Source organism: Acanthopagrus latus, chromosome 20, assembly GCF_904848185.1.
Source record: "Acanthopagrus latus isolate v.2019 chromosome 20, fAcaLat1.1, whole genome shotgun sequence".
In the NCBI taxonomy this organism is placed as follows: domain Eukaryota; kingdom Metazoa; phylum Chordata; class Actinopteri; order Spariformes; family Sparidae; genus Acanthopagrus; species Acanthopagrus latus.
In genome coordinates, this window is record NC_051058.1 from 19,840,816 (window position 1) to 19,866,057 (window position 25,242).

The 25,242-nt window shown below is 43.5% G+C and overlaps 1 protein-coding gene across 2 annotated transcripts in view; it reads left to right on the plus strand.

Moving 5' to 3' along the window:
* Window positions 1-25,242, plus strand: part of myo1d (myosin 1D) — a 100,611-nt gene that overhangs the window by 43,080 nt on the left and 32,289 nt on the right. For both annotated transcript variants that reach the window (XM_037080355.1, XM_037080356.1), the window contains exons 13-20: window positions 425-499; window positions 962-1,094; window positions 1,757-1,923; window positions 5,257-5,464; window positions 16,444-16,667; window positions 17,352-17,490; window positions 18,369-18,473; window positions 18,666-18,779. In XM_037080355.1, coding sequence (XP_036936250.1) covers window positions 425-499; window positions 962-1,094; window positions 1,757-1,923; window positions 5,257-5,464; window positions 16,444-16,667; window positions 17,352-17,490; window positions 18,369-18,473; window positions 18,666-18,779 — 1,165 coding nt within the window. The remainder of the gene's footprint in view (window positions 1-424; window positions 500-961; window positions 1,095-1,756; window positions 1,924-5,256; window positions 5,465-16,443; window positions 16,668-17,351; window positions 17,491-18,368; window positions 18,474-18,665; window positions 18,780-25,242) is intronic.

Here is a 25,242-nt window from a genome sequence, read left to right on the forward strand (position 1 = left end):
ACCCTGCGAATGTTCAAATTAGAGTAGAATACATAAACACTAGGCACAGTTTTATATTTGCATATATACATCCAGAAAGTGGCTGCTGATGATAAGACGGTTTGCGTTTTTAAAACCCCCGACATCTGGGAAACATCGTCCATCATCTGTGACCGAGTCTGAGCAGCACATCATCTTCTAATGCCTCATTTCACCGAGCGCGCGTCATCTCGGGCTGACAGAACGTGACAGTCAGTTTTGGGGGAAACTCGTCTCAGCTCCACAGTCATCACATCCCGAAGATTCACAGCATGAATGTGCAAGCTGCAGATGCTTCATGTCAGCATGGATGTGATAGCTGTTAAGTCCTGATGTTTCTTGTGCATGCCAGTTAGCAGGACTGCACGTGTGGACTTTGCGTTTACCTGCCTCCCTCTCCTCGCAGGTACTCCGTGGTGGGCTTCATAGATAAGAACAAAGACACCCTGTTCCAGGACTTCAAGAGACTTCTGTACAACAGGTGACACACACACACACACACCTCCACACACTCTCCTCTGTTTTCCTTGCAGCACTCCTCCTCCTCCTCCTCCTCCTGCTGCTGCTTCTCTCTAATCCTCTGGTGTTTTTCCTCTGCTGAATATAAATGTGAGGTCTCAGTAATTCCTGACCTCTCTAATGTGCATTTTATGATACTCTTTTACACGGGTCAACAACAGGGTGTTTGGACGAGCAGCCAAAGATGTTTAACTGCTGTACTGATGACATAATGGAAACATTTTTGGATTTGGTTTTTGGTTTTGCAACCAGAGAGTTAAAATATAAAATGATAAAAGGTGGGAGTCATTTGAATACAACGCCTGCTCGTTGCAACGTTTGAGTCCTTTTTCTTAAACGTTAAACCGTGCTCTGACTCTCACCCAGTAGTCATGTAGGTGTTTTTGTCTCCACTTATCCGACTCTACCTTTGTGTCTCTGCCAGTGCTAACCCAGTGCTGAAGGCGATGTGGCCCGAGGGCAAACTGAGCATCACAGAAGTCACCAAACGGCCGCTGACAGCCGCGACGCTCTTCAAAAACTCCATGATCTCACTGGTGGAGAACCTGGCCAGCAAGGTGACGAGTCAGGGGCAGGAGAGATTTAACAGGCTTTATACGTAGCTACACACACACACACACACACACGCTGTTTACCCACCTCTCAAATCTTCAGAAATGGCATTTACACAGTCAACTCTACACACACTTCGCATCACGTTACTCCCATGTGTGATCTCAAAAAGGGCTCCCTCTTCAGTTTGTTCTGCAAATTAAAGGCTCGTTTTGTTTTGTCGGTGGAACCGTGGTATCGTCGTTTCAGCATTAATGCAGCTTTTTAACACGGAGCGACGACAAACCCACCGCTCACACGTTACAAGCAGGACTTTTATCAAAAGCCTTCTTTAGCTGATGCGAGCAGGTGGACTGTAAACATCTGAAATAAAGATGAGCTTTTACTCTTAGTTACAGCCATGAATAATGTAGTTTTTAACTTAACTTAACCCAAACTTAGGTCAAAACTAAGCTTTGTGTAGCCTATTTTATCAGTTCAAACCAGCTGAAACGCACCTAATTCTCTGTTTTTTCTTTCATCGCACCATCTCAGAAGTTTGCTTCAAATTCACTGGACAGTCAGATAAAAAAGAACAGCTGTAGTACTTTTGTTGTCACCTCCATGACCTCTTTACGATTATTCGAGTCCTCTGAGCGCTGACTTTACTGCCTCTTGTTTTCTGCAGGAACCGTACTACGTCCGCTGCATCAAGCCCAACGATGTCAAGTCCCCTCTGCTGTTCGAGCAGGAGCGCTGCCGCCATCAGGTGGAGTACCTCGGGCTGCTGGAGAACGTCAGAGTGCGACGCGCCGGCTTCGCCTACAGACAGACGTACCCTCGCTTCCTGCAGAGGTAAACATCACAATGAGCACCTCGAGAAAACCTGTTGCAGTGAGTTCTGTCTCGCTCCCCTGAGATGTTTTTACTCAGTACAAGTCTAGCTGCAACTTGTCGATTGTATTCTTAAACAATCAGTGAGTTGTTTGGTCTATGAAATGTCAGAAAATGGGGGGAAACCTTTATTGATGATGTCCTCAAATGTTTATTTCCTCCTGTCACAGAGAAGGGAAGACACCAGAAGCTGGATCCAGTAAACTTTTTGTACTTTATTTTTTATTCAATAATCAAAATAGTATATAATATAAAATGACTGTTATAATTAGATGTAGATGCATCTGACATCTGATTCAGTTTACTATCATAACGGGCAAAGACGAGTCGGAAATCGTCACATTTAAGAAGCTAAAACTAGAAAATGTTTTTGACATTATTCCTGAAAACAGCTGCCGATTCATTTTGTCTCCCAACTTTACAAAACATGTCAGTCCAGTGGAACGAGTCGATGAACGGCGGCGTGCCCCTGACCCAAAATGATCATTGCTCCAGTTGCTTAATTTGGTTCAGTGGATTTAAGACTTTGAAGGAAAAAATTACCTGAATTACAGGCATATTTCATAACTTGTCAAATCATGCTACAGTTGTGAGTTGAAGGTGAAGTGTTTCACTCATTGGGGGGGAGACTGGCTTTTAAAATCTGAGTGGAAGAAGTGACGCAGTGAAAACACCTCCGCCGTCACCTCACACACTTTTTTTATATTTAAGTGTTCTGGACAAACACGAAGCGTGAACCCCCATCGAGGCTTCACATCGAGGATATTACATGACACATCCTGACTGCGGGGTGTGAAGACGTGTTGTGTAACTCCAATCAGCTCACATCTAATCAGATCTTGCAGCTGATCAGTTACATATCCAGCATCCGTTACGTGTAACACACTTTGTTTTTTCAGTTTGCTGCTAGAATAACATGTTTCTCCTCTGACCTTCGTTAAAAGCAGGCTGGATTATTAATACTCAGGAGACACGTCGTGGTAAAACATTTCACTGTGCTGCAAAAACCTTTTTTTTCATTATTATTGAACGAGCTGCGCTAATAACTCATGTTTTATTCATAACGTGTAGAAACATTAAGAGTCTGTTCACATACAAATTAGCTGTAATTTGTTTTTGCGAGCTGAGTATCAACAATGGATTTCTGAGGCTGACCTCCACATCGATGTCAGATATCTCACGCAGTAAAACTAAATCGATAGCCGAGCAAAAAAAACGTGTCAATTTAAATGAGTTTATAAGATAAGAATCAAAAGTAGAAAAGGCAATGTGCATTTCATGAATAACAGCCGCTCAAGGTGCTTTTATATAATGCATTTAAACAAATGCCGTATGAAATATTGTATAAAGCAATAAAGGACGGAAGCATCTGAAGAGAAATTAACAAGATAAGAGCAAAGATAAGAAAATGCAAGAAAGGTCGTCTGTGATGTGTTAGAAATGTCTGATAATATCTCTGGAACTGAAACAAGTTGTTGATTAACTGATTAGTCCATCAAAATAAATAAATTCTACTCAAATTTAACCTTTCATCAAGCAAAAACTGTAACTGTTCCCTTGTCACAGCCTCTAATGTGTAAAGATTTGCTGCTTGTCTTTACATTTTTACAAATTAAATCATCTGTAGATCTGTGAAAAGCGTATATATATTGAATTTTTCATGATTTATGTGACATTTTATTGATTAAACCAGGGGTCTCCAAGTCGGCCAGTAGCTCTTAATGACAGAGCTGCTCGGTTTGTAGAAAAAAACACATGCACATACTGCTGAATTTAAGATATTGATACAGAAAGTGAGTGTGCATCTGTTCTGGGTTGACATATTATTTTTTCCCTGGACTAAATGTAAAGTCTTGCACACAAGATCTTTCGCAAGGATCTTCTGTGTCGGCTCACAACAGAACGAGACGGAGGAGAGAGGATGAGGTCTGAAGTGAGTCAGATCAGGATCCAGATCTCTGGAGCCTCGATCGTCACCTCGTGTTTCCCTGCGGAGGACGAGATACGCTGCGCTCGTTGTGTAACAGATGAGATCTTAAGCCCGACAGGCGACTTTTAAGCTGTTTTTACTTAATGATTTGGTTACAAGATGGTTTTGTCCTAATGTTTCACAACAGACTCTCACACACACACTATACTGTACCACAACACACACACTTTTTGCAGCCGTGCCCTTATTCCCCAGCTGTCACATTTGCCCACTGCCCTCCTAGAGGCCGTCGCGCTGGACGGAGGATTAGGTGAAAGAGTCTTTTGCGTAACAAGCCGTCCAATCCTCCTCGCTGAGGATTTTGGACTTGGGATTACATCACAGCCTCGCCGGTGGGTCGGCTGTGAAACGACACGGGGGGCTCAGTCTGGACAAGAGCGCCGCGATCTTTTGGATCTCAGATGATGGAGATCATGATGAAGATTTTCCATGTGGAGTTGTTGATTGCAAAACATCTCTTGGACCTGTAGAAGCTCTCTTACATCGACATGAACACAAAAGCAATTACCAGGTGGTGATAAATAAAGTACAACTGATACAGAGATAAAAAACAAGCAGGGTAATTGTGACTTAAACTCATTAAAAACAAATAAAAACAAGAGAATAATCAATTATGGAGAGCGCGGTTCTGGAGAAAAGTGATTTTGTGAGAGAGATTTAACACTTTCTGTGTTTTCAGCCTCCCTTTTGTTGTTAATCATCAGAGAACAGAACAGGACAAGATGTTTCTCAGCTCCGGTGACCCTCCATCAAGCCTTCACACTTGAATTTACCAGTTAATGATTAAAATGAGTCGAGATGTTACGACTCCTTGCCAACAGGTCATAAAAAAACACGAAATTGGTGGTTGAGGAAAAAATGATTTAATGCCTTAAAAGCTTGAATCAAAGTTGATGGATTCCAGTTGAGTCGGTCCCTGGACAGACTCTAAGAGAGTAATCTGACCCCTCACCTCCTGCTCCGGGCTACAGGTGCACTACATGATGATTAATCCCCTTTTCATGTATTAAATGAAGTGATTTCCATGGCAACGTGCCAGGAGCAGAGTCCCAATGCTTTCTTAGTAATTAAGAGGATCTATACGACACTGTACTGTACTCCCAGGACAGCTGTTTCCTCTTTGAGATATGATACGAGCTGAAAAAGAGAAAAAAAAGAAATAAAAATCAATTTTAAACACACAATTGATGCTTCAGATCCTCCAGCTCTGTTTGAAGTTTGTTTTTCGTCGGTCAGTCATGATGATGTTGATCTTTCCCAGTTAATTTAACAAACTGATGCGACCACTTCGTCCGTCCCCGCAGGTACAAGATGATCTCAGAGTTCACGTGGCCGAACCACGACCTGCCGTCGGACAAGGACGCAGTGAAGAGGCTCATGCAGGGCTGCGGGTTCGACCACGACGTCGCCTACGGCAAGACCAAGGTCTTCATCCGCACGCCGCGCACCCTCTTCAGCCTGGAGGAGCAGCGGGCGGAGATGGTCCAGAGAATCGTCCTCTTCCTCCAGAAGGTAAGTCTGAATTCATCACGGCAGCTTATGAGCTCAGATAATGACAAGAGCCGACGGGGAAACTCAGAATTTGTGACATTATAAGAGAGGAAACTTGAGAAACCCCCCTGCAGCCACGGAGTTATTACTTCTCCTCCTTTTCATATCCTTCTGTCATCTCTCCCTGATTTTGTCTTGAATTTAAACCAGTTAACCAAATGAACGCTGTCCGTTTTTTTCCGCCATTTGACGATAACGAAAGCGCTCCTATTTGCAAACATCTGTCATTGTGAATACCTCTGATTGCCAGTCATCACCAGCTATTATCTGACGAGGGCCTTTAGACAAGGTCTGGTTTCAAGGCCCCGAGTCGAGGCTCTCATTGAAATTCATCATCTCTGGTTCTGCATATGAATAAGCTCGGAGACCAGAAAAACCTCCGGTCGAAATTTTTATACAAGCACGGCGGTATTTTTAGAGCTAATCTAATCTTGTATTATTAGTCTCTTATATCTCTCAGGGTGAATGTTTCTGTCTTTTTCTCTCTCTCGGTCTGAGTTTTCACCCACACAGCTCTTGTGAAGCTGTTAGGTGGCTGAGTGGATCCCTGATTTATAATTTGAAATGTTTCAGAGTTTTTCTGCAGCGACTCGAATGCTCTTTGTGTCTGATTGGAACAGAACATTTTCATACAGTGCAGCTTTGAGAGAAATCTGGTTCTTGTTTTTTTTTTGCTTTTGTGTTCAATCAGAGTCCATAGTTCATACGAGAAAAGTACATCTTAGACTTTAAGTTATTTCGAATGTATTTAGTTATTTTTGCTACCTAAACCATCTTTTTTCTTTGGGAGACAAAAGCAGAAGCAGGATACTCAGGAAGACGATATTTACAAGTCAGGCCAGGCAGAAGAAAGCTCAAATTAATAAAAAGTTGTTCAGTTTGGTTCAACTGAATGTTTTCGTATCTTATTGCTCTCTGACCTGCATTTCCATTTTCCCTTCACTTCACTTGTGTAATGATCTGCTATGAATATTGATCGCTGCCCGTGCGTCTCAGTAATCCCCTCATGCGTCGGAGATTGGCTGACAACCTCAGGCGAGAGTGGCGGCGTCTCGGCGTGATTACAGTGCGCGAGCTGACGCGTGTCAAATCAGCACGGAGAGTAAAACTTTTTGTCACTTTGACAGATCGGTTTGTAAACACGCGGCCGTGCTTCTGTCTGGCTGTCGAATTTGGGATGCACCGCGTGATTCGGCTTGTAGAAATGCCATCTCTGACAGGCAGGTAGCTCGAGAACTGTGTGTTTGTGCAGAAACCCCCTCCAGCAAACATCATCTTGGCACTTGAAGCATCGTCACACCTGGGAGCCATGTGACTGACACTTGTACATTTTCCCAAACCTGTAATTACATCAGGACCATGTGGGCAGATTCCTCCACACCGCGTTGCTTTCATGTCTTCCCCAAGCTCCGAATTAACCCCCGTGGTGGATTGATTGGATGACCTTTCTATTGATCTGCGTGACCCTTCGCGGGCTCTTCCCACAGACACAGCAGACGGGCGATCCTTCCATCGCTCCCTCTGGAGAATCCTATCTTGTATCTCCCAGGATAAGCAGGCTTTGATAGCGAAGGGAAAGCCCGGAGGAATCGCGGTGTCCCCCCCCCCCACCAAAACAAACATCATAGCATGGCAGAGGTGTCGGAGCAGACATATTTAATCTTAACCTCTGTCAGTGCGGAGGCCAGGCATGCAGCGTGTGCTTCACTCATGCTGTATGCACTCACTGACATGCAGGCACAATCAAATAGTGGTGTGACAGCAGTATTGACTCCTGTATCTGCCATGCTGTTATTCAAACAAACATCCCAGCCTGAGTCTGATCTGCTGCGCCAAGCAATCCCCTTATCAGCACCTGGCACACCACGCTGCCTTATGCCAGTCGGGACCGCGGTGCCAGGACCGTCAGCCTGCGACTGGGGCTCAGACACACTCCTCGTCCCTCCGTTTGCCTCATGGATTTCTAATAACACCAGTCAGCTTGCCCCATCAAGCAACAGAAGAAAAAGAAAGAAAAAAAGAAGATCTGTGAATGTGCACGCTGCCTAAAAATCAGGTTGAGTGCTCCCACTTCCTGTCCAGGTTGTGAGAACATTGTGTTTCTCTGTAGCTTCACTCTCATTCTAAATCTCCATAACCTCTCCTGCTCTCTGGATGGGGGAGTAGCTAGAGGAAATGATCGAGGCTGGAGGAGGAGGAGGAGGAGGAGGAGGAGGAGGAGGAGGGGGAGGAGGGGGAGGAGGATGCTCCTTCACAGCTCCATTTAATCCCACCATTCTCTCCATCCTTCGCTCCTCTCTTCACGGGCTCTTACCTCTTCTCTCCACCTCGCTTGCGGTGCTACAGTCGGTCCTCCCCACCTGAGATTTATTGCAATCAGAGCCTGTGTGCATTACCAGTGATTGCTCTACGTCCTCCTGCATCGCTGACACTGAAAGCATCTTGCACAGAGCAATCTAATCATCACCACTTTAAGAGATGGAAACTGGACATACAAACGCCAGAGTTATGTTTGTTTCTTCAAACCAAGGTTACGATGAAACTTTACGTAGCTTTATGTTGCAACTTCACGTTTCTTTAGATTGAATTTTTGCTTGTATGTTGTGACATCGCTGTGCTCGTGGTCTGTTTAGGTTAGGCCAAAACAAAACACTTCATGTCAAACAAATCAGGTTCCCAAAACAGGGCTGCAAAATGTCCTGATATGTCAGCAAACATCTCCGGTTTTGATGCCACTAACGCGACTGGAAAATATCCTGACGTCTCATAAAATATATCTAGTTTTTTTGCTACAAACCCAGTTGGAAAATGACTCAACCTCATGTTAAACATTCTGGTTTTGTTGCCACTGGAAATTGACAGAATGTCCTGTCAAATATATACAGTTTTATTGCCACAACATGGCTGGAAAATATCCTAAAGATTTCTGGTTTTCTTGCCACTAACAACGCTGCAGAATGTCTTTATCTCAGCAAACATTTCAAGTTTCGTTGCCACGAGGTTTGAAAATGACTCTATGTCTTGCAAATATATCTACTTTTGTTGCCACTCACATGTCCGTGAAACATTTTTCGGTTTTGGTGCAGCAAATATGCTAAAAAATGTCCTGAAGTCTCGTCAAAACATGATGAAAATGTTGTCTCGAACAGCCGTCTCGACTGTCTGTAACGCCACCATCATGCCCTCCAACCATGGAAGTCGGCTCATAACCATATATGTGATGTGACACTTATAGTAGAAATGTCAATATCAGACGTATGACATGTATGAATTTCAACATACCCGCGGATTGCAGGAACGTGAACTGCCAACTGGTAGACGGCTAAAAAAAGGCACACAATCCGGCATAAATACAGATATTATAAATTAAACATAGGCCACCCCCACCCGCTCTCTGTTAAAATGAATATTTCATAAATTCAAGCTCAGCCATCCACATCACATTAACTGTCGGCGCTTGTCAGAGCCGCAGTGATGACGAGAGGAAAGACCCCCCTCATCCTCCTCCTCCTCCTCCTCCTCCTCCTCCTCCTCCTCCTCCTCCTCCTCCCCCTCCTCCTCCTCCTCCTCCTCCTCCCCCTCCTCTTCCTCCTCCTCCTCCTCCTCCTCCTCCTCCTCCTCTTCCTCCTCCCCCTCGTGTATCCCGAGCTGCCGCCTTAATTGCTTTCCAAAAGCTTTACACAGTGTCTGTGTTGCAGGGGGTTTATCAGACGCGGCGAGTGTTATGTCTTGGGTAGTCAGCTTTCACAAGCGCGGCCATTGGGGGGGTTTTGTTTGAGCGCAAGCCTAAATGAAGACATTTAAAAAAGGATAGAGCCTTATTTGTTTTTAATTTAGTCTCGTTACCCAGTGGAAAGATCGTGTCTTGAGGAAATAAATTGCACCGTAATAAAATCCAATCTTGTTTTTGTTTTTGTTTTTTTGGAGGGTCTGGCTGACATGGAGAGTAATCTGTGGTTAGCTCCGTGTAGCTTCTCTTGTGAATTGCAGGCTACTTAGTGCGAGGCTAGAGCTGCTTCCTCCTCCTCCTCCTCCTCCTCCTCCTCCTCCTCATCCTCCTCCTCTGCTCAACTGTCCAGAACTGATCTGCCTGCTGCTAGACCTCAGCAGAAACATGATCTCTAATCCTCTGATCCCCCCTCTGAAACCTGCAATGTACTTCAGTTATCATCCAAAGCTATCACCTCCACTAAAAAAACTGTGGCGGGTGGGGAACACAGCAGCACATCAAAGAGGGAAGGCTTTAACTTTTTTTTTGTAACAATCACACGGCTGGATGTTAAGGAGAGGAAATGTGCCGCCTCTGTTCTCAGAAAGCTGCGATGTGGAAACCGACTCTCTTTGTCTCTTCCACCAGGACCTGGCTCTCTTATCGTTAGATTGTTTTACCATTGATTCTGTGACTCGAGGGGCTGATTTCTCTTCTGCTGTTGGACATTAATGTGCCATTAAAAAAAAAAAAAAAAGTAGCTTTGCAAACCTGCAGCATATTTTGTGTTTCTGTTCTGACCTTCCGGCTGTCCTTCAGCCGTATAGCGGTAATCCATTTTCAAATAAAACATTCAAGACAATGATTTAAAGGCTGCAGCATTGAGTGATTTTTTTTTTTTTTTTTGCTTTCTTTCAGTGCTGCAGCCTAAAAATACCCTACAGTACACAACACCTTTAGGCAAGTGTAAAGACTCCTGTATCCACGGACCTCTCTCCATGGCAACTGACTTGTGGCTCACCGCCAGAGCTTACTGATATTTGATTTAAAAAAAAAAAAAAAAGTTTTGCTTGCACTTCCAGCAGTGTTACAGGAGAGCAATGCTACCTAGCAGCTACATTACCCACAATGCAACTGTGCTGCTGAGTGGCATCCCTGGAGGTGATTTATCAGATTCAAAGCAGCTTCTTCTGGAGCCACAAAAGGCTTCACGCCACTGTTGTCAAGATATTTAAACACAATTAATGTGTAAAAGTGGTGGAGTTATCCTTTAATGATCTGCCGTCTCCTCTTTCATTTTCACATGATGGTTAAAGTGGATCGATGACCAGCTGTATTCTTGCTTTGCGTCTCCAATAAGTTGATTATCTTGAGTGTCCTTCGTGCGTGTCACTTTAAGCTCAGACTGCTGACCACTGACAATATTCTTCCGATCTATTTTGCCCTGTCCCATCTAATTGATGGATGGACCGTCCAGAGCCTTTCAATTTATTTCTTCAATAGCGTCCCTTCTAATTAGACCGTGTTGTTCAGGATCAGATCGAGCACGTTCATAACGCCGTCCGCCACATTAGCCCAGAGCTGGAAATCTTAGAATGAGATCCTACCAGGAGTCATGATGGAAGGACTGAGAATCAGTGTGTCTACATGTTGGCGTTAGCGTCACTGGTGTGTGTGTCGCTGCTCACCCGAGCACTTTATTGATTTATGATAATGACTGGTGGCCTGTGCCTCTGCCTATGACAGCCTGTGGTCAGGGCACGTTGCAGCCTCGCTAAATTGTGTCACATGCTCTTGATTCAGCCTCCGTCCCTCCCTCTCTCTCTCTGCCCGCCGTGTGCATCGAGCATGTCGCTGGAAAACCAGCTCGATATCCCCCAGAGGACGTGGAAACTCAGAGGTTCAGCAGTCGGCTGCAGTCAAGTGTGTCAGTGGTGCAGGCCAGCCTATCTGTCCCTCCATGTTGGAATTTGGTCAGTTTTTTTTTTCCTTAAACCCTCCGAAATGACGACAAGGTGACGGGTTTGTGTTTTTATACTGGACTGGTCTTTTTTTTGAGAGATTTCGGGTTATTTTGCCACCGTAACATGTCGTTTTTTACACTAATTGTAATTTAATTTAGAAATGAATTGAATTCAGATTTCTATTCTGGACATTTCTGCAAATTAGTACATACCTAACTAGATATTGTTATCTGTTTATTAAACCCAATTAACACAAAACAATTGTCTTTACGTAAGTTTTCAAACTGAGGAAGTTTCACGTTGGCTTTTGATTTAATTTACAAATCTTTACAATCTTCGTTTTCTCAGAGCCATAAATCTCCCGGTTCAGTAGTCGTTACATACATTGAACTTTCCATTTAAAGGTGAAATACCAGCATTTTTAAAACCACGGCCCTATATTTATATGGCTCGATGCGTAAATGATTCATACTACCCAACAGAATCTGTGCAGTAGATCGCCTCAGCTGGCAGCCACATCGCAGCTCCAAGGTCATTTAAAGTTACGTCTAGTAGAAGTGCTTGTTTTTGCCACCGACAGGTTAAAGTGCCTGACAAGATTACAGAAACTATTCCTATAGAGAAAGACCTTTTTTTGTTGAATAGTAAGATCCCACTTTGTGACCAGAAATGTCTCTGAAATCTTCAGGGAGGTGAGTTCTTACAGTTGTCGCCTGTCAGAAACTCTCAAACATGCAGCCGTGACTTTGGAAATAAATTCTTGCTGGCGGTTCCTCTTAACAAACTGCAAATTCAGATTCATATTTCCAACAGCCATCCTACTGCAAGATTTCAGAGCAAGAGAAAGTGACAGATACAAGCCCTGTTAGCGGAAATGTCTTTGACGGTTGCAGCTGCCCTAAATGATAACGATACAGCCGTGTCGCAGATGCCAGCTGAGGCGATCTACTGGACCGATTCCAAAAGTTTTGGGTCAGAATGAATAATTGTAGGATGAAAATACGAAAAACGAGGTAATGCCTGCATCCTTAGCTAATGACTCAGAAGTTAAATAGAGACAGTGTTCAAGAATGAATCATTTAAATGCAGCTTTTTTTTAAAAAAAAAAAAAAAAAAGAAGAGGATTTTCCTTTTATTCTTTTCTATACTCTGGAGGGGATTTGTCTCCGTTCAGATTTGGTTGGCTAATTTTTAGATAATGCCTCCTTTGCATATCTAAATATAACATTTATCTGATGGTATCTGTTGTTGTAGCCTCCACTAACTCTGATTAAAGACATTCAGTATCCAGTATTGGACCCTGTCTCTGCTCTGCCCTGCTCTGCATCTCAACCGAGACCTTCCAGCTCTCACCAGTTGCCCTGGCGCGTGTGATTTGTGAACGCGTTTACCCCGTTTTCAAACCAGCCAAGGCCCCCCGAAGTAAAACCCCAGCAATCTGTCCCGCTTTGTCGCAACCACAGATCCCCAATCTGGCTTTGATGATCTCGTAAATCCCGGGCTCCGCAGCACGGTGAGGGGCCCGCCTCCATGATGGCAGAGTCTCTAAAAAGGATGATCAGATGGCTTTATTGGCCGGGAGAGTAAGGGGGCCGACCGTCAGGGGCCTTGTTATTGGCCTGATTTATCCACATTCCCCCCGAGTGTCGTCTTCATCAGCTCCACCAGCGCCATCGCAGCCGCTCTGCTCCGCTGTTTGTGGAGCAGAAGATGGTGTTTATGGTGTTTGGGCCCCATCGTAACTCTAACCTCTCAACGCTTTCCACCTGTCACACACCTTAATGAGGCTCAGAAGACAGTGGACACATTTTACGTCCGCTGTTATCTGATTCATTGTTGCTTTATGGAGGGTTTTTTTTTTCTGCCTCGCTCCTCCACCCTCACTCTTTTATGATTTAATTAGCGATTTGTGGCTCAGGCAAACACAGTTGTTGATCTGGCAGAGGTCCGCGCCCCCCATGTGGATGTTATACAGGCGACATCTTAACTGAGCTCTCGCTGAAGATCTCTTTTGGCCTCTCTTCTGCTTTGTTACTCAGTGTATCATGTGAGCACATACGGGGTGGGAGTGCGTCTGCGTGGGAGGGTGGAGGAAGGGGTTTATATGCCGAGAGTACGTTTTAGAGGTTCAGATGTAGATATAAAGGTTAGAAACATCATGGATCTTCTTCGCCAGTCAAGTTTACTTTAAACTTTCACTGTTCTTTACAGCTATTTACGGATTGTTTTCATTCGTTGATGGCCAAAGGAAGAAAATAAAGCGGTGGCAGCTTCTTCTGTGACTGAGCAGACATCATCTCATATTGATTTCTGGCCCTTGGCTTTAATCGACATCACATTGTGGCAGACTTTGTGAAATCGGCAAATGAAACTGGTGATTTGCATCCAGTGGAACCTGAAGTTGATGAACCTTTCAGCATCAGCTTCACCAGTCTTGAGATGGGATGGGGAGGTGTCCATCTCCTTTCTCTCGCCTGTAGTTCAGGATCTTATCTTTAGTTTTAGTGATGTTGAAAAGACAGAGAGAGGTTGTTGACCTCTAACCAGCTGGTTACCATCTTCAGTGCCGTGCTGTTTTGCGGTCACGGATGGTTGAGTCATAAGCAAGCTTAAAGAAAACTCTGGAGCTTTGCGTTGCTTGGCGTTACAGTCGTAAGTTAGCAGGAAGTTCAGGAGGGTGCCGAGCACTCAACCCTGTGGTGCTCCCGTTGGAAGTCGAATATCCATATATCGAATATCCGTATCATAATCGCACCTTTACTCACAACGCCCTTTAACACCTACCAGGATCTTCCACATCCTCAGATTCGTCTCCACTTTCTGTCGATGTGGTCGTTTTGTTTATATGAAATTAGACTGTGTATGCTATCAGTTATTCACCTTTCCTCTGAGTCATGGCGTCAACAGGAAATGATCCCGGCAGACAACATAATGAAAAAGCTGCAGACAATAAAAAATGAATTAAGAATCGCATAAACTCAGGATATGAGCGTGAAATTGAGCTCAGACATAAAAATTTTATTTACTTACCTTAAAAAGGCTCCAGTTCATGTTTAAAAGCTCTCACAGTCGACCACCAGGACCATTTCGACAGCGATGTTTGACCCGATGCCTGCTCTTAAAACTCTGCCTAATTTACCGTAACGCTCTGAATATGAATGAAAGTAACTTTTAACCTTGTCCGCAGAGACGACCAAGTCAGGGCAGGCAGTAAAAACCATCCATTCCTCCCACAGAGTCATCTCACGGGTCGATTGGTGATGAATATGTAGCTGCTCCTCTTTTTCTCACTCTCATGCATTATGTATTAGAGACGGTGCAGCACGGAGGAAACGCAGGAAAAGGTCGTCGGCTGCCATTTTGCCAGAGAAGCACCGTCGGAGACTTGCTGCCAGTAACGCAGCATTAGAGGAGCTGATTTATACATGAGTAGATGTTGTTTGCTTCGCATAAACATGCAGAAATCAGAGAGGAGTGTGTAATGTTTGGACATGAATCACGAGATAAGAAAAACAGGTAGTTCATGTAGTTAAATGTGTTAGTTGGAGGTACTTGTACGTCCACTCTGCTTCATTCTGGAGGCAGATATCATGATTATATTCTTCTTACTCCTCCACATTTATTTCTTACTTTGCAGGTTGCATGCAAATCAAAAAAAGGCTGAATATTTGACCCGATAACTGGCCAAGTTAACAACCTGTCAACTCACAGTATACAGTAATACATACAATAAAATATGGATAATTACATAAGTTACAATACATTTTATAGATGTTTTTCTTCTTTTCTGATTGAAATTTCTTCCCCAAAACTACATAGTGCAGCTTAAGTACAATTGATATCAGATGCTTTATATTTTAACATGATCTTTTACTTTTTAATTTGAAGCGAAAGTAACATTTGTAATGATTAAATACTGTTTAGGAATCTGAGATTTTAAGCCTAGAGAACGAGGTCGGTAGGCTTTAGTCTGTATCAGATGACACCATGAGGACGGATCTCTCCTTGTTTTAGCCTGATAGGGCTGATCTCAGATTACCGGAGATATAACACACGATTACATAAACTTCAGGGCTCAAATTATCCGAATTGAACCGTCCCTGTCTGACCAGGCTGGCTCGGTGGTGTTAGATGTCTGTCCGGTCTTCTTCAGAGGACCATCAGCTCCATGCTGCATGACGTTTATTAATCAGTGAATGAAGCTTAACTTAAACACTTACATGCAGCTCATGTAGTTCAAAGGTTATCTTCCTGATGAAGACATAAATGAATCTCCTGCCTCCATATTTCCAGCGGTGCACGACTTACCTTCTCCTCTGCCAATTATTACACCACCCGTCTCATCACCTCCTCCTCCTTCACGGTTATAATATGTAAATGCAGGAAATCCTTTTTTTTTTTTTTTTTCTTTCTGTGCCTTCGGGCCTCCCCCACACTTTAAAAGATTAAATATTATCTCCGTGGTTACACTGCATCACACTTAGATGATATCCTGAAGTGAGACTCCAGTGCAGCATCGCATTTTAATGTGTGAATGCTTGGTCCGCGACACTAAATCCACCGTTTTACTGATACTTTAGGATTATTTAGGTACAGCGCAGTGGAATAAAAGTGTAAATAATTGAGATGCTGTGTGTGTGTGTGTGAGAGAGAGGTTACAGTAAAAGGGGAGCATATGGTGGTGATTTTAGCGAGGGCAGACCAGGAGTTATGGCTCCCCGGGGCCCCACTTACATCTATTATTCATGCTTTAGAGGGTCTGATAGCCACTCAACCTATGTTTGGTTACAGGCGGGCTTCTGGGGTCCTTAATTTAGCCCCTTATTTCAGTCTGAGTCCATGTGTTATCTGAGCAGTACAAGTGCTGCTGCTTCGAACAAACAACAACAACAAGTTTCTTTGTGCGATTGTGAGAATGGCTGCACGACACATTGAAATGCACGTGAGGATATTTTCTGTACGTTCGCTCGTAGCTTAGAGTTTGGTTCAGAGGTCACAACTCTTAGATAAGAAATGTAAATAACTTTTTGTTGTACTCGTCTCCTCATCGCTTCTGCATTATTCAAATTCCTCCATTCCTTAAAAAAAAGCAACACCGCTGTTTTTACCCTCAGAGTCAGTTTCAGTTTTCAGCCAGGATCCAGGATTTGTGTCAGACTCCTTTCAAATGTCACTTCCCATCAGAAGGGTCTCCTTTTATTTCCGTGTACCTGAAGTTATCTCTCGAGGATCTTTGCAGACTTTTGTCACCGTCCCGTTGTCTCCAGGTGTGGAGGGGCACCATCGCCAGGATGCGATACCGGCGGATGCGAGCGGCCCTCGTCATCCTGCGGGCCTACAGACGCTACAAGGTCAAGTCCTACATCCGCGAGGTCAACCGGCGCTTCAAGAACGTCCGAGCCATGAAGGACTACGGCAGGCACGTGAAGTGGCCCACGCCGCCCAAAGTCCTGCGCAAGTTCGAGGAGGCTCTCAGAAGCATCTATAACAGGTATTTCAAAATAAAACACTCTAGAGAATATTACTTTACATTTTCTTTCTAGTTGCTGCTTTGTGAGTCTTTCTGTTTCTGGACTGCTTGTGAAATTGTGAAAATAATCAGCCAGCGAGATTTATATAAAGGTTCTCGCTTTTTCAAGTAGTTTGGGGTCGATTCTCTTTTATTTAACAGTGTAATGTTTAACAATATCTCTTTTGTTCGGATTAATATAATTCAGCACAGAAAATGTTTTAAATTGCTTCCTTTTGAAGAAAATGGGATTCTTAAATTGGCTGAAGTGGGTCTGACTGCAGGAGAGAACGTGCGGCCTCCAGTGTAATTTTACATCCAGATGAGTCCGTTTGAAGCAACTTACACATGTTTCCTTCTGCCTCGGGCTCACACTGGGCATTGATTTCCCTTCCTCCATCAAAGACTCATCACTGCCTTTCATCCGCACGTCTGTTTGTTTGCTTTTCTTCCATTTGAAGCCGGGCACAGTGAGAAAATAGCCTTCCTGGAGAATAATGTTGGCTGTCAGGATGTGTGAGGGAAAGGCCAATAAGTACAGTACAGCTGGGGTTCGCTGCAGCTCACGTTGACCTCACTTTCAAGAACTTGTGCAACAGCCCCGGTGGAGAAAGTCGATCTTCCTCCGGTTCTTACTGTCCTCTTTGTGTGTGTGTTTACCTCCAGGTGGTGGGCTTGGACGCTGATCAAAGGCCTCTCTCCAGAAGAAGCCCTGCAGGTGAGAGCCAAGGTAGCCAGCCTGGAGGCCCTGAAGGGCCAGAGGGCCGACCTGGGTCTGCAGAGGGCCTGGGAAGGAAACTACCTGGTGAGTACGTGGGACTGCAGTGAGGGTGTGGCTGGAGTTCAGCAATATGTGTCTTTATACGTCAGAACTGGGAGAAATTAAACAAAGGAGGATCGTCTGTGAGATGTAGTTATGTTTTACTGTCATCTTTGGTTAAATATAAAGGCTGTCCAGAAAGAACATTTAGATCTTGAAGTATTTAGTTAAGTATTTCACACAATTCAATTTTTAATAATAGATTGTTACATTTACCTCACAAACAATAAACAGCATCAACTCTTTCAACAACATGAGAATGATTTCTCCTGTCTTTTGTTGGCACAATGTTTGAATCGATTTTCTTTACTTTGTAGTGTAAATTTATTGATCTTGGACTGAACACTAGAAGTAAAATTAAACGTTCCACTCTTAATGTTTGAAGTTATGCAAGACGAGACACTTATGCATACATAGAAAGAAGCCTAACAAAAGATGCAAAGAAGTCTTTGTGCTAAGCTAAGCTAACCAGCAGAGCAGCAATGAGCAGTTATTTTTTATTGTCCATTAATCTATCGATTGTTTTCTCTGTTACTTAATTAGTTGTCGGGTCTGTAAAACATCAGAAAATGGGGAAAACTGTCAGTCAATGTTTCCCGAAGACCAGTGACGACGTCCTGAAATGTCTCGTTTTGTCCACAGCCCAAAGATATTTTAGTTAACTGTCGCAGAGGAGGAAAGAAACCAGAAAATGAAAAAGCAATAATCCCAAAATGCTGAACTCTAATGCAATTTAGGAAATGAAAACCGAGCCCATTAACAGTGTGTATAAGCTGATTGTATAAACTCGATGAACGCCAGTGCTGTCTCTAGAATTTCCTGTGTTTCAACAGTTTTCCTCTGTCTCTTTTTGCGGCCGACAGAAGCGAGACAGCCCCGACATGGCTTCATCCTTCACACTGGTCTCCAGCGAGCTGCAGCGGAAAGACAAATTCATGCGAGTTCTCTTCTCCTGCAACGTGCGAAAGGTTGGAGACTCTTTAGAGCATTTATCCAGCGCTAACCACATGAACACACGACGTGATTCTGTCTGCACAAACAAATAAACCCAACTGCTCCTGGTTTGCTCCGTCTCCCCTGCAGGGTAGTTCAGATGTGTGTGTTTTTGTGTGTGTGTGTGTGCACTTTAACTTGTAATGAGGGTGCTTTGTGTTTCCCAGATCAACCATTTCCACAAGGCGGAGGACCGCGCTGTGCTCATCACTGACCGCCACCTGTACAAGATGGACCCCCTGAAGCAGTACAAGCCCATGAAGAGCATCCCCCTCTACAACGTATGATACACTCACAGCCTCCCCGTGGTACAGACACAGATGGCGGCTCATTAGGTGCAGATTTCCAAAAAGGTTACTGACATCGGCTCGAGAGAAGTCGAGATCTTCTAGGTGCAAATCCATAAAACACTGGATCACGTGCGCCTCATAAATATGCATCAGAATTCGACTTATTTATGCAGAATTGCTTCTGATTCAATCTGACTTACATGTTTCACACCTGAGCAGTTTCAAAATGAAGCGACATGAATCATATTAGCTCCAGAAATGAGTCTTTTGTTTATGTGAGTGATAAATCTAACGTGTAGCCTGGTGTGAAATTCACGTCGACGTATTCATATATGATTAAGAAAGATGAATTTGAGGGTGCGTGAGGTGAAGGAAGGCAGCTTCTGATAGATTATGTTGCTTTGCACTTCATTAATCTCTTATAAACAGAAGTTAGACAGACATTGCATCTCATTTTTAAGAACATATTATAGTTTGAAAGTGGTTGAACAGATATCATTTTAAATAGGTTTATATTTAGGTTACAGTCATCCTATAAAATCCTATAAAAGGCCCCTGATACAAGTCTAATGAGGACAAATGATGAAGCAGTTAGTGGATTTATTTATTTGGAATCAAAAGTAAATCCATCATCAACTTTATAGATAATCAGTTAATCATTAAGATCATTTAACAAGCAAAAAACACAAAATCATTGGTGGTTCAAGCATCTGAAACGTGAGGATTATGGTCGGATTCTGGTTGACAAAACAACTTGAACAACAAACTATTTGACCAGCCAGAAAAATAAAATGGAAACAGATTAATTTTTAATGATTATAATCATTAGTTGCTGCCCAGACTGAGGTTTTCCCTCAGAAATGTCAGCCTCACAGTACAGTGAAACATTAGTGATATGATCTTCCTGCAGTTTTCCTTCTGTATGTGATACAGTACGTGATTAAAAACACGAGGAAGCTGTCAGGCAGCGTCTTCCTGAAGTCGTGGCAGAGGTGACGGCATTATCTCTGATTTCCCAGCAGCCTGTTGTTCTGTGGCAACATGTCAATATGCAAAAAAAAAAAAAAAAACCCCTTCAGCTCTACAATTGGCTGGCTTTAATTCACATTCACACTGTGATAGGCCCATTAAGGCTGCTACATGCACACAGCACATGGGGCTGTTTCCATGGCAAATGTGTCCTGTGTGTGTTTGTGTGTTTTTGTGTTGACTCACTTGCATTTAAAGTGGAATTTTTCTCCCTTTTTTTGTACATTAGATGGTTATTATTCATTTCTAGTAGAAAGCTGTGGGTGTGCTTTTGTTTTTAAGCTCGTTGGTCTCAGAAAAGACAGTCAGGCATTTGAAATACTTTTATTCTTTTTCACGCTGGAGATCAATACCGCTCACGTGAGACTTCATGGTGTCTTGTCTTCAGCGAAACCCATGAAAAAGGGAGTTGATCCCGCTGCCATGTGGTCAAGTGGCTCACTGAGAGAAGGCTGACAGCAGCAGCGACTATATTTGAAGCAAATTTTCTTTAGATATTAACGCATCATGTTGAAGACACAGTGTTTGAAACAATCGCAAGCAACTGTTTGAAAAAAACAAAGATGGCCGCTCTTCAAGAGGTTAGCGTATCTGCTATAGCATCGGTTATCTCAGAACGGGTCAGTAGTGGAAAAAAAAAATCAAGGCAACCAGCTGCAGTATTAAATAACATGTCAATGAAAAGAAAGGAGTACAGTTTCTCCGCTTATTAACACCAGGTGATTCTATTTTATGGTTTTTGATTAGTAACATAAACAAAACACAACATAAACTTTATGAACGTGGCTTCAAACGGTGGTTGAGAAAGTCTGAGAAGTGAAACAGGAAGTCAGTCGTGAATAAAGAACATGGATACTACTTGATGATGGCGAGCATATATCCCAAAACTGTAGGTAAGAAGTTGTTGTTGAAGTGCGACCGAACCAAGATGGGGTCAGAATAGCAGCGTTGGGGACAAGACAAGAGGACAACAACTAAACAAAAATCTCAAGTTTTCACACTCGGACAGCTTGGAAGAGGTGAGGTAGATAAATCAAATAGATCCTCACAAACTAATACATGCAGCTGACTTTAAATTTTCTGACAAATCTTCCTGACAAACAAAGTTTTCTTGACATTTCTGATTCATCCATCTTCTCCAGCGACGCGCCGATATGACAGATATTGCTTACGCAGTGCATCCTCACCGTCGCTGACCCTGCAGGTGAGGCAGAAATGAGACAGGAAGTGAAGGTGTAAAGCATTAATCTCTGCGGCTGTATGTACGCCCCCGTCGTCTGGTGGAATGAGCGAGATACGAGGCCGGCGCGGCGGTGACAACTGTGACAAGACGCACCAGTGTTTCAATCTGACAAAGTGACAGGTGGGGGGAGGGGGGGAATTAGGGAGATTCGAGACGGATACCCGGAAAGAACTGTATCGCTGCATCTGGGAGTGAAATGAGGGGATGGAGCTGAGACAGATGGCGGCAGAGAGAGAGCAGCGTGAGTTAAGGAGATTTTTAGTTATTGTTCATTCAGAGCGAGTCGCACACACACACACAGATACACACTGAGTTTGATAGATGAGGCTCAGTCCAATCCACTCGTCATATGGGAAGTGTTGGAGGACGGAGGGGGGGGCGACATGGTTTGCAGCTTTCACACCGCGACTGTGACACAAGAGTGGAGTCCTGGTACACATTACAAACCAGAGATCTGCTCGAGGGTGGAGGCGTCTCCAGCTGCTTTAATCTCCCTTCTTAACCACAAAACAACATTTTCATGTCAGTTTCTTTACAAACAGGAACGTGTTGCTTCTGTACGATATGTTATATTGTCATCAAATCCCATGAAATGACCAAAACAAACGATGAATATACTCATATATCCAAAGGCTGATGTAGCTTCTTCCTCTGTGCAGTCAAGCGCCATCGTTGCCCCTTAAATCATTTAAAAACACACCACCGTGGTTTGATTTGGCTCAATTAGACGTCATAAATCATAAATATGCTGTTAATACTCACCAGAAACCCCCAAGAGATCTGTGAATCCGCACTTGAAATTGGTCGCTAACAACACATTTTTAAAGATTTGCATCTTAAGTAGGAACTAAGTGGCTTTCGGCTGAGTGTCACAGGAAGGATGTGGTGTTAATATTAAAGGATCGGCTCCCATTCACTAGGATTTGTCTTAATTCATTCAGTTCAATTCATTTCACTAGAGTTGACAACTCCTGTGAAAAGGACAAAACCAACAAGGACTTAGCTTTTCTCAATTACTGCAGTCTCTGCCTCATACTGTTTATATGTATCCGCCAATAATTGCTTTTAAATTAAATATGAGCATCGGCCTGAAGCAAACATTTCAGCCTGAGAAAAAAAATATAACAGGCCGATAAAATGAAGCTTTAATTCTCTGCACTCAACTCAACTTGATGTTATCAGCCAGAATGTGTTGGAAAATATCAGAATATTGTTGTTTTTGGTCCCGTTTTTTTTTTTGTTGACCATAAGAGAAATAAAGAATACGACCATCCGTTTCTCTTAAAAGCATTTGATTGCCAGACCCACAGAGTCACAGAGCAGAAAGTGGTGTTAAAAGATCAGAAATGGTGAACTGAGACACATAATGATATGTTTTAGCTCATAAACATGGCAGTCTCTCTGTGTAGAGAAGTTCATTCATCTTTTCAGTCTCCTCCACACTACTGATTATAACTGCTGCCCTTCTGTGTCCTTCTGCAGCACTGTAAATGTCAAACTGAGTGGGAGAGTGAAAAGGCGCAAAGAAAGGCGGCTGAGAAGACGAGTAGAGAGACGGGTGAGGAGGCAGAGATAGAGATGTTCTGTAGTCTTGGAGCCACGGCAGCGTGACGCGAGGCTATTGATCGGGGGGGGGGAGGTCAAACAGAGGGGAGAGCAGTTAGCTCATTGTTGATTAGCACTGATAGGCTAACAGTGCAGCATCCTCCCCCCGCCTTTGGCTGCCCTACACGGTGTATTTACTGCTGCTCTTGCGGGGCAGCTAAAGGTGGAGCGGCCTGGTCTGATGGATGGCCGGCGCTCCAGCGGAGGAGCCAACGACTGTCTGCCAAAGGATTTACACACCAATTAATGCCAGAGCAGCAAAAGTGAAATCATCACGCTGTATCTCTCATTACATAAAAAAAAAAATAAAAAAAAAAACAAATACGGTGAAACATCCATTCTGCATCAGTGACTCATCTCGCCGCTTCTCGCCATCTTTTTTCGTCCCTATTCACATTTCCCTCTCCTCTCCTCCCTCCCTCCTCTCTCCCCCCTCCTCCTCTCACTGCTGCTGCTGCCGCCGCTTCTCTCTCCTCCCGTTGTTGTCATGCCAACTTCCCAGGAGACAGTGTTGTCATGGATACGGAGCGGCAGGGCAGATCAGCTGATGTCTGGTGTCGTTCAGGCATGTGCACAAATCGCTCCTCCTGTATGTGCGCCCTGCTCCCAGCGAGGCTTGTTTGTGATCCCTCGCGGCGCTCGTCTTCCTCGCGTCCTTTCTCGCCTTGTTTTTTCTTTTTTCTTTCTTTCTTTCATCCACCCGTTGATCCCTTCTTTTCAGTCGGTTAGTTCACAACCTACCACCACCCACGGCTGCAGTGTGATCATATTTAAAGAAAAATGCGGCACATGTGCAACAATATGTTTTAGAGATGTCTGCTGGCTGTAAGGAACTCTTAGATTATGCTGATCTACTTACATCTTATACAAGATCAGGTTGGAAGTTGATGAAGCACAAATTGTAATAATAGATTCAAACACCACGGGGGGGCAACTTGACTGTTTTTTTGCCCCGTAAACATCCCCGTCTGGCTCACTGGTGCCCTCGCAGCCTCACAACATGAATGGCTGCAAAGCTTAGTTCATCATATTATAACCACTTAATCACAGAAGCCCCACCCTGCGCGCTCGCTGTTGTTTTTTTTGTTTTTTTGTCTTCTATATTTACAGGACTGCTGTGAGACGTGTTATATAACCGGTAAAGTTGTTCCCATGAGGGAATGTACTGGGATAACCTGCTGTTCAAAATGATGTCCTCATGACAGCGCCAGAGCAGAAGTGGATCAAACCAGAGAGCACTTGATAAAAAAAAAAATGCTTTTGTGCTCCTGCCTGTACAGGAGTTTGTTTCACGAGTGCTTTTACCAAAAAGGACTCGCTGGTGTTTCTGTTTGGAAGCGAGGCATCAGAAAAGAAGTTGACCTTCGCAGTTTGTGCCGTTCTCCTGGGAGAAATAGCAGCAAACAGTCCAGGAGTCAAGCGGTGTGATTTAAGAATAAATATAGCAGCGATGTGAGGAGAGGAAAAGCACCCAGCGTTTACGTAAGGCTGGAAGACATGGACCAAACAAAAAAAAGGTGTTTTAGGGTCGAGACTGGACGCTTAGTCTGTAAAATTATGATGTAATCATTAGAGCTGCACCAAACTTCTTTTTTTTAACATTCAAAGCTTTTATTTTTTTTTTTTTCATAAGAAGCTTTGAATGTCTGTGTCTTTCATCATGTTATATGATGTCATGACTCCTTTAATAAGGTCCTCAAATTGAATAAAGTGTTTCATCAGATTAAAATGAGTTGATGAGCCTCCGTTTGTGTGCAGCAAAAACCAGAGAGCGAACCGCTTTTTGACCGCAGTGAAGATGTTGTTTTGGAATAAATATGGATTAAAGCAGAATATTTCATCAGACGGAAATGATTTCAAAGGATTGTTTCCAACTCGTGTGGAGTTAAAAAAAAAACAACTGGAATCTAATTCTGCAGAAGTAGTTTAACACTAATAATGAAAGCCTCCAACTGTGCTAAAATAACAGGGTATAACATTGATTGATTGTTGATTTGGTATTCCTCATCCTCAAACGCCTCGCTGCTAGCTACAACTCACGTCGGATTATTTCCAAGACGTCGCCTGAGGAAGAGCCACGTCCAGTCAGCTGAGCCATCTTGGCGCTGATTTGCTTGTCAGTGAGGTTAAGTTTAGAAAACAGAAGTAAAGGGGGGATGCAAAAGGATGTGATCTGCTGAAGAGAAGACTGTGGACGCCTTCAAGATTGATCCCGATCTCAAATCATCAGATTGCGTACTCAGCTATAAATCACTGATTCTCACACATCAGATTTATCACAAGACGTCAGAAAAGTGGGGAAAATGGCCAACAAAATGTCCCGAAGCTCACGGTGACGTCTCCAAATTGCTTGTTGCTGGTCCAGAACCTAAAGACAATCACTGAACTCTGATATAAAACAAAGACTGAAGAGCTTCAGCTAGCTGAGAGTTGCATTTCATCAGGCATCCACTGCACAATCCTAAAAATTGATATCTTGACATTTGTATTCAGATTTGCATCCAAGAATTTGTTCAACCCGTTTCGCCGAGCGTCACAATGAGCCGGATCATTATAAACTACACAAACGAACGCGTA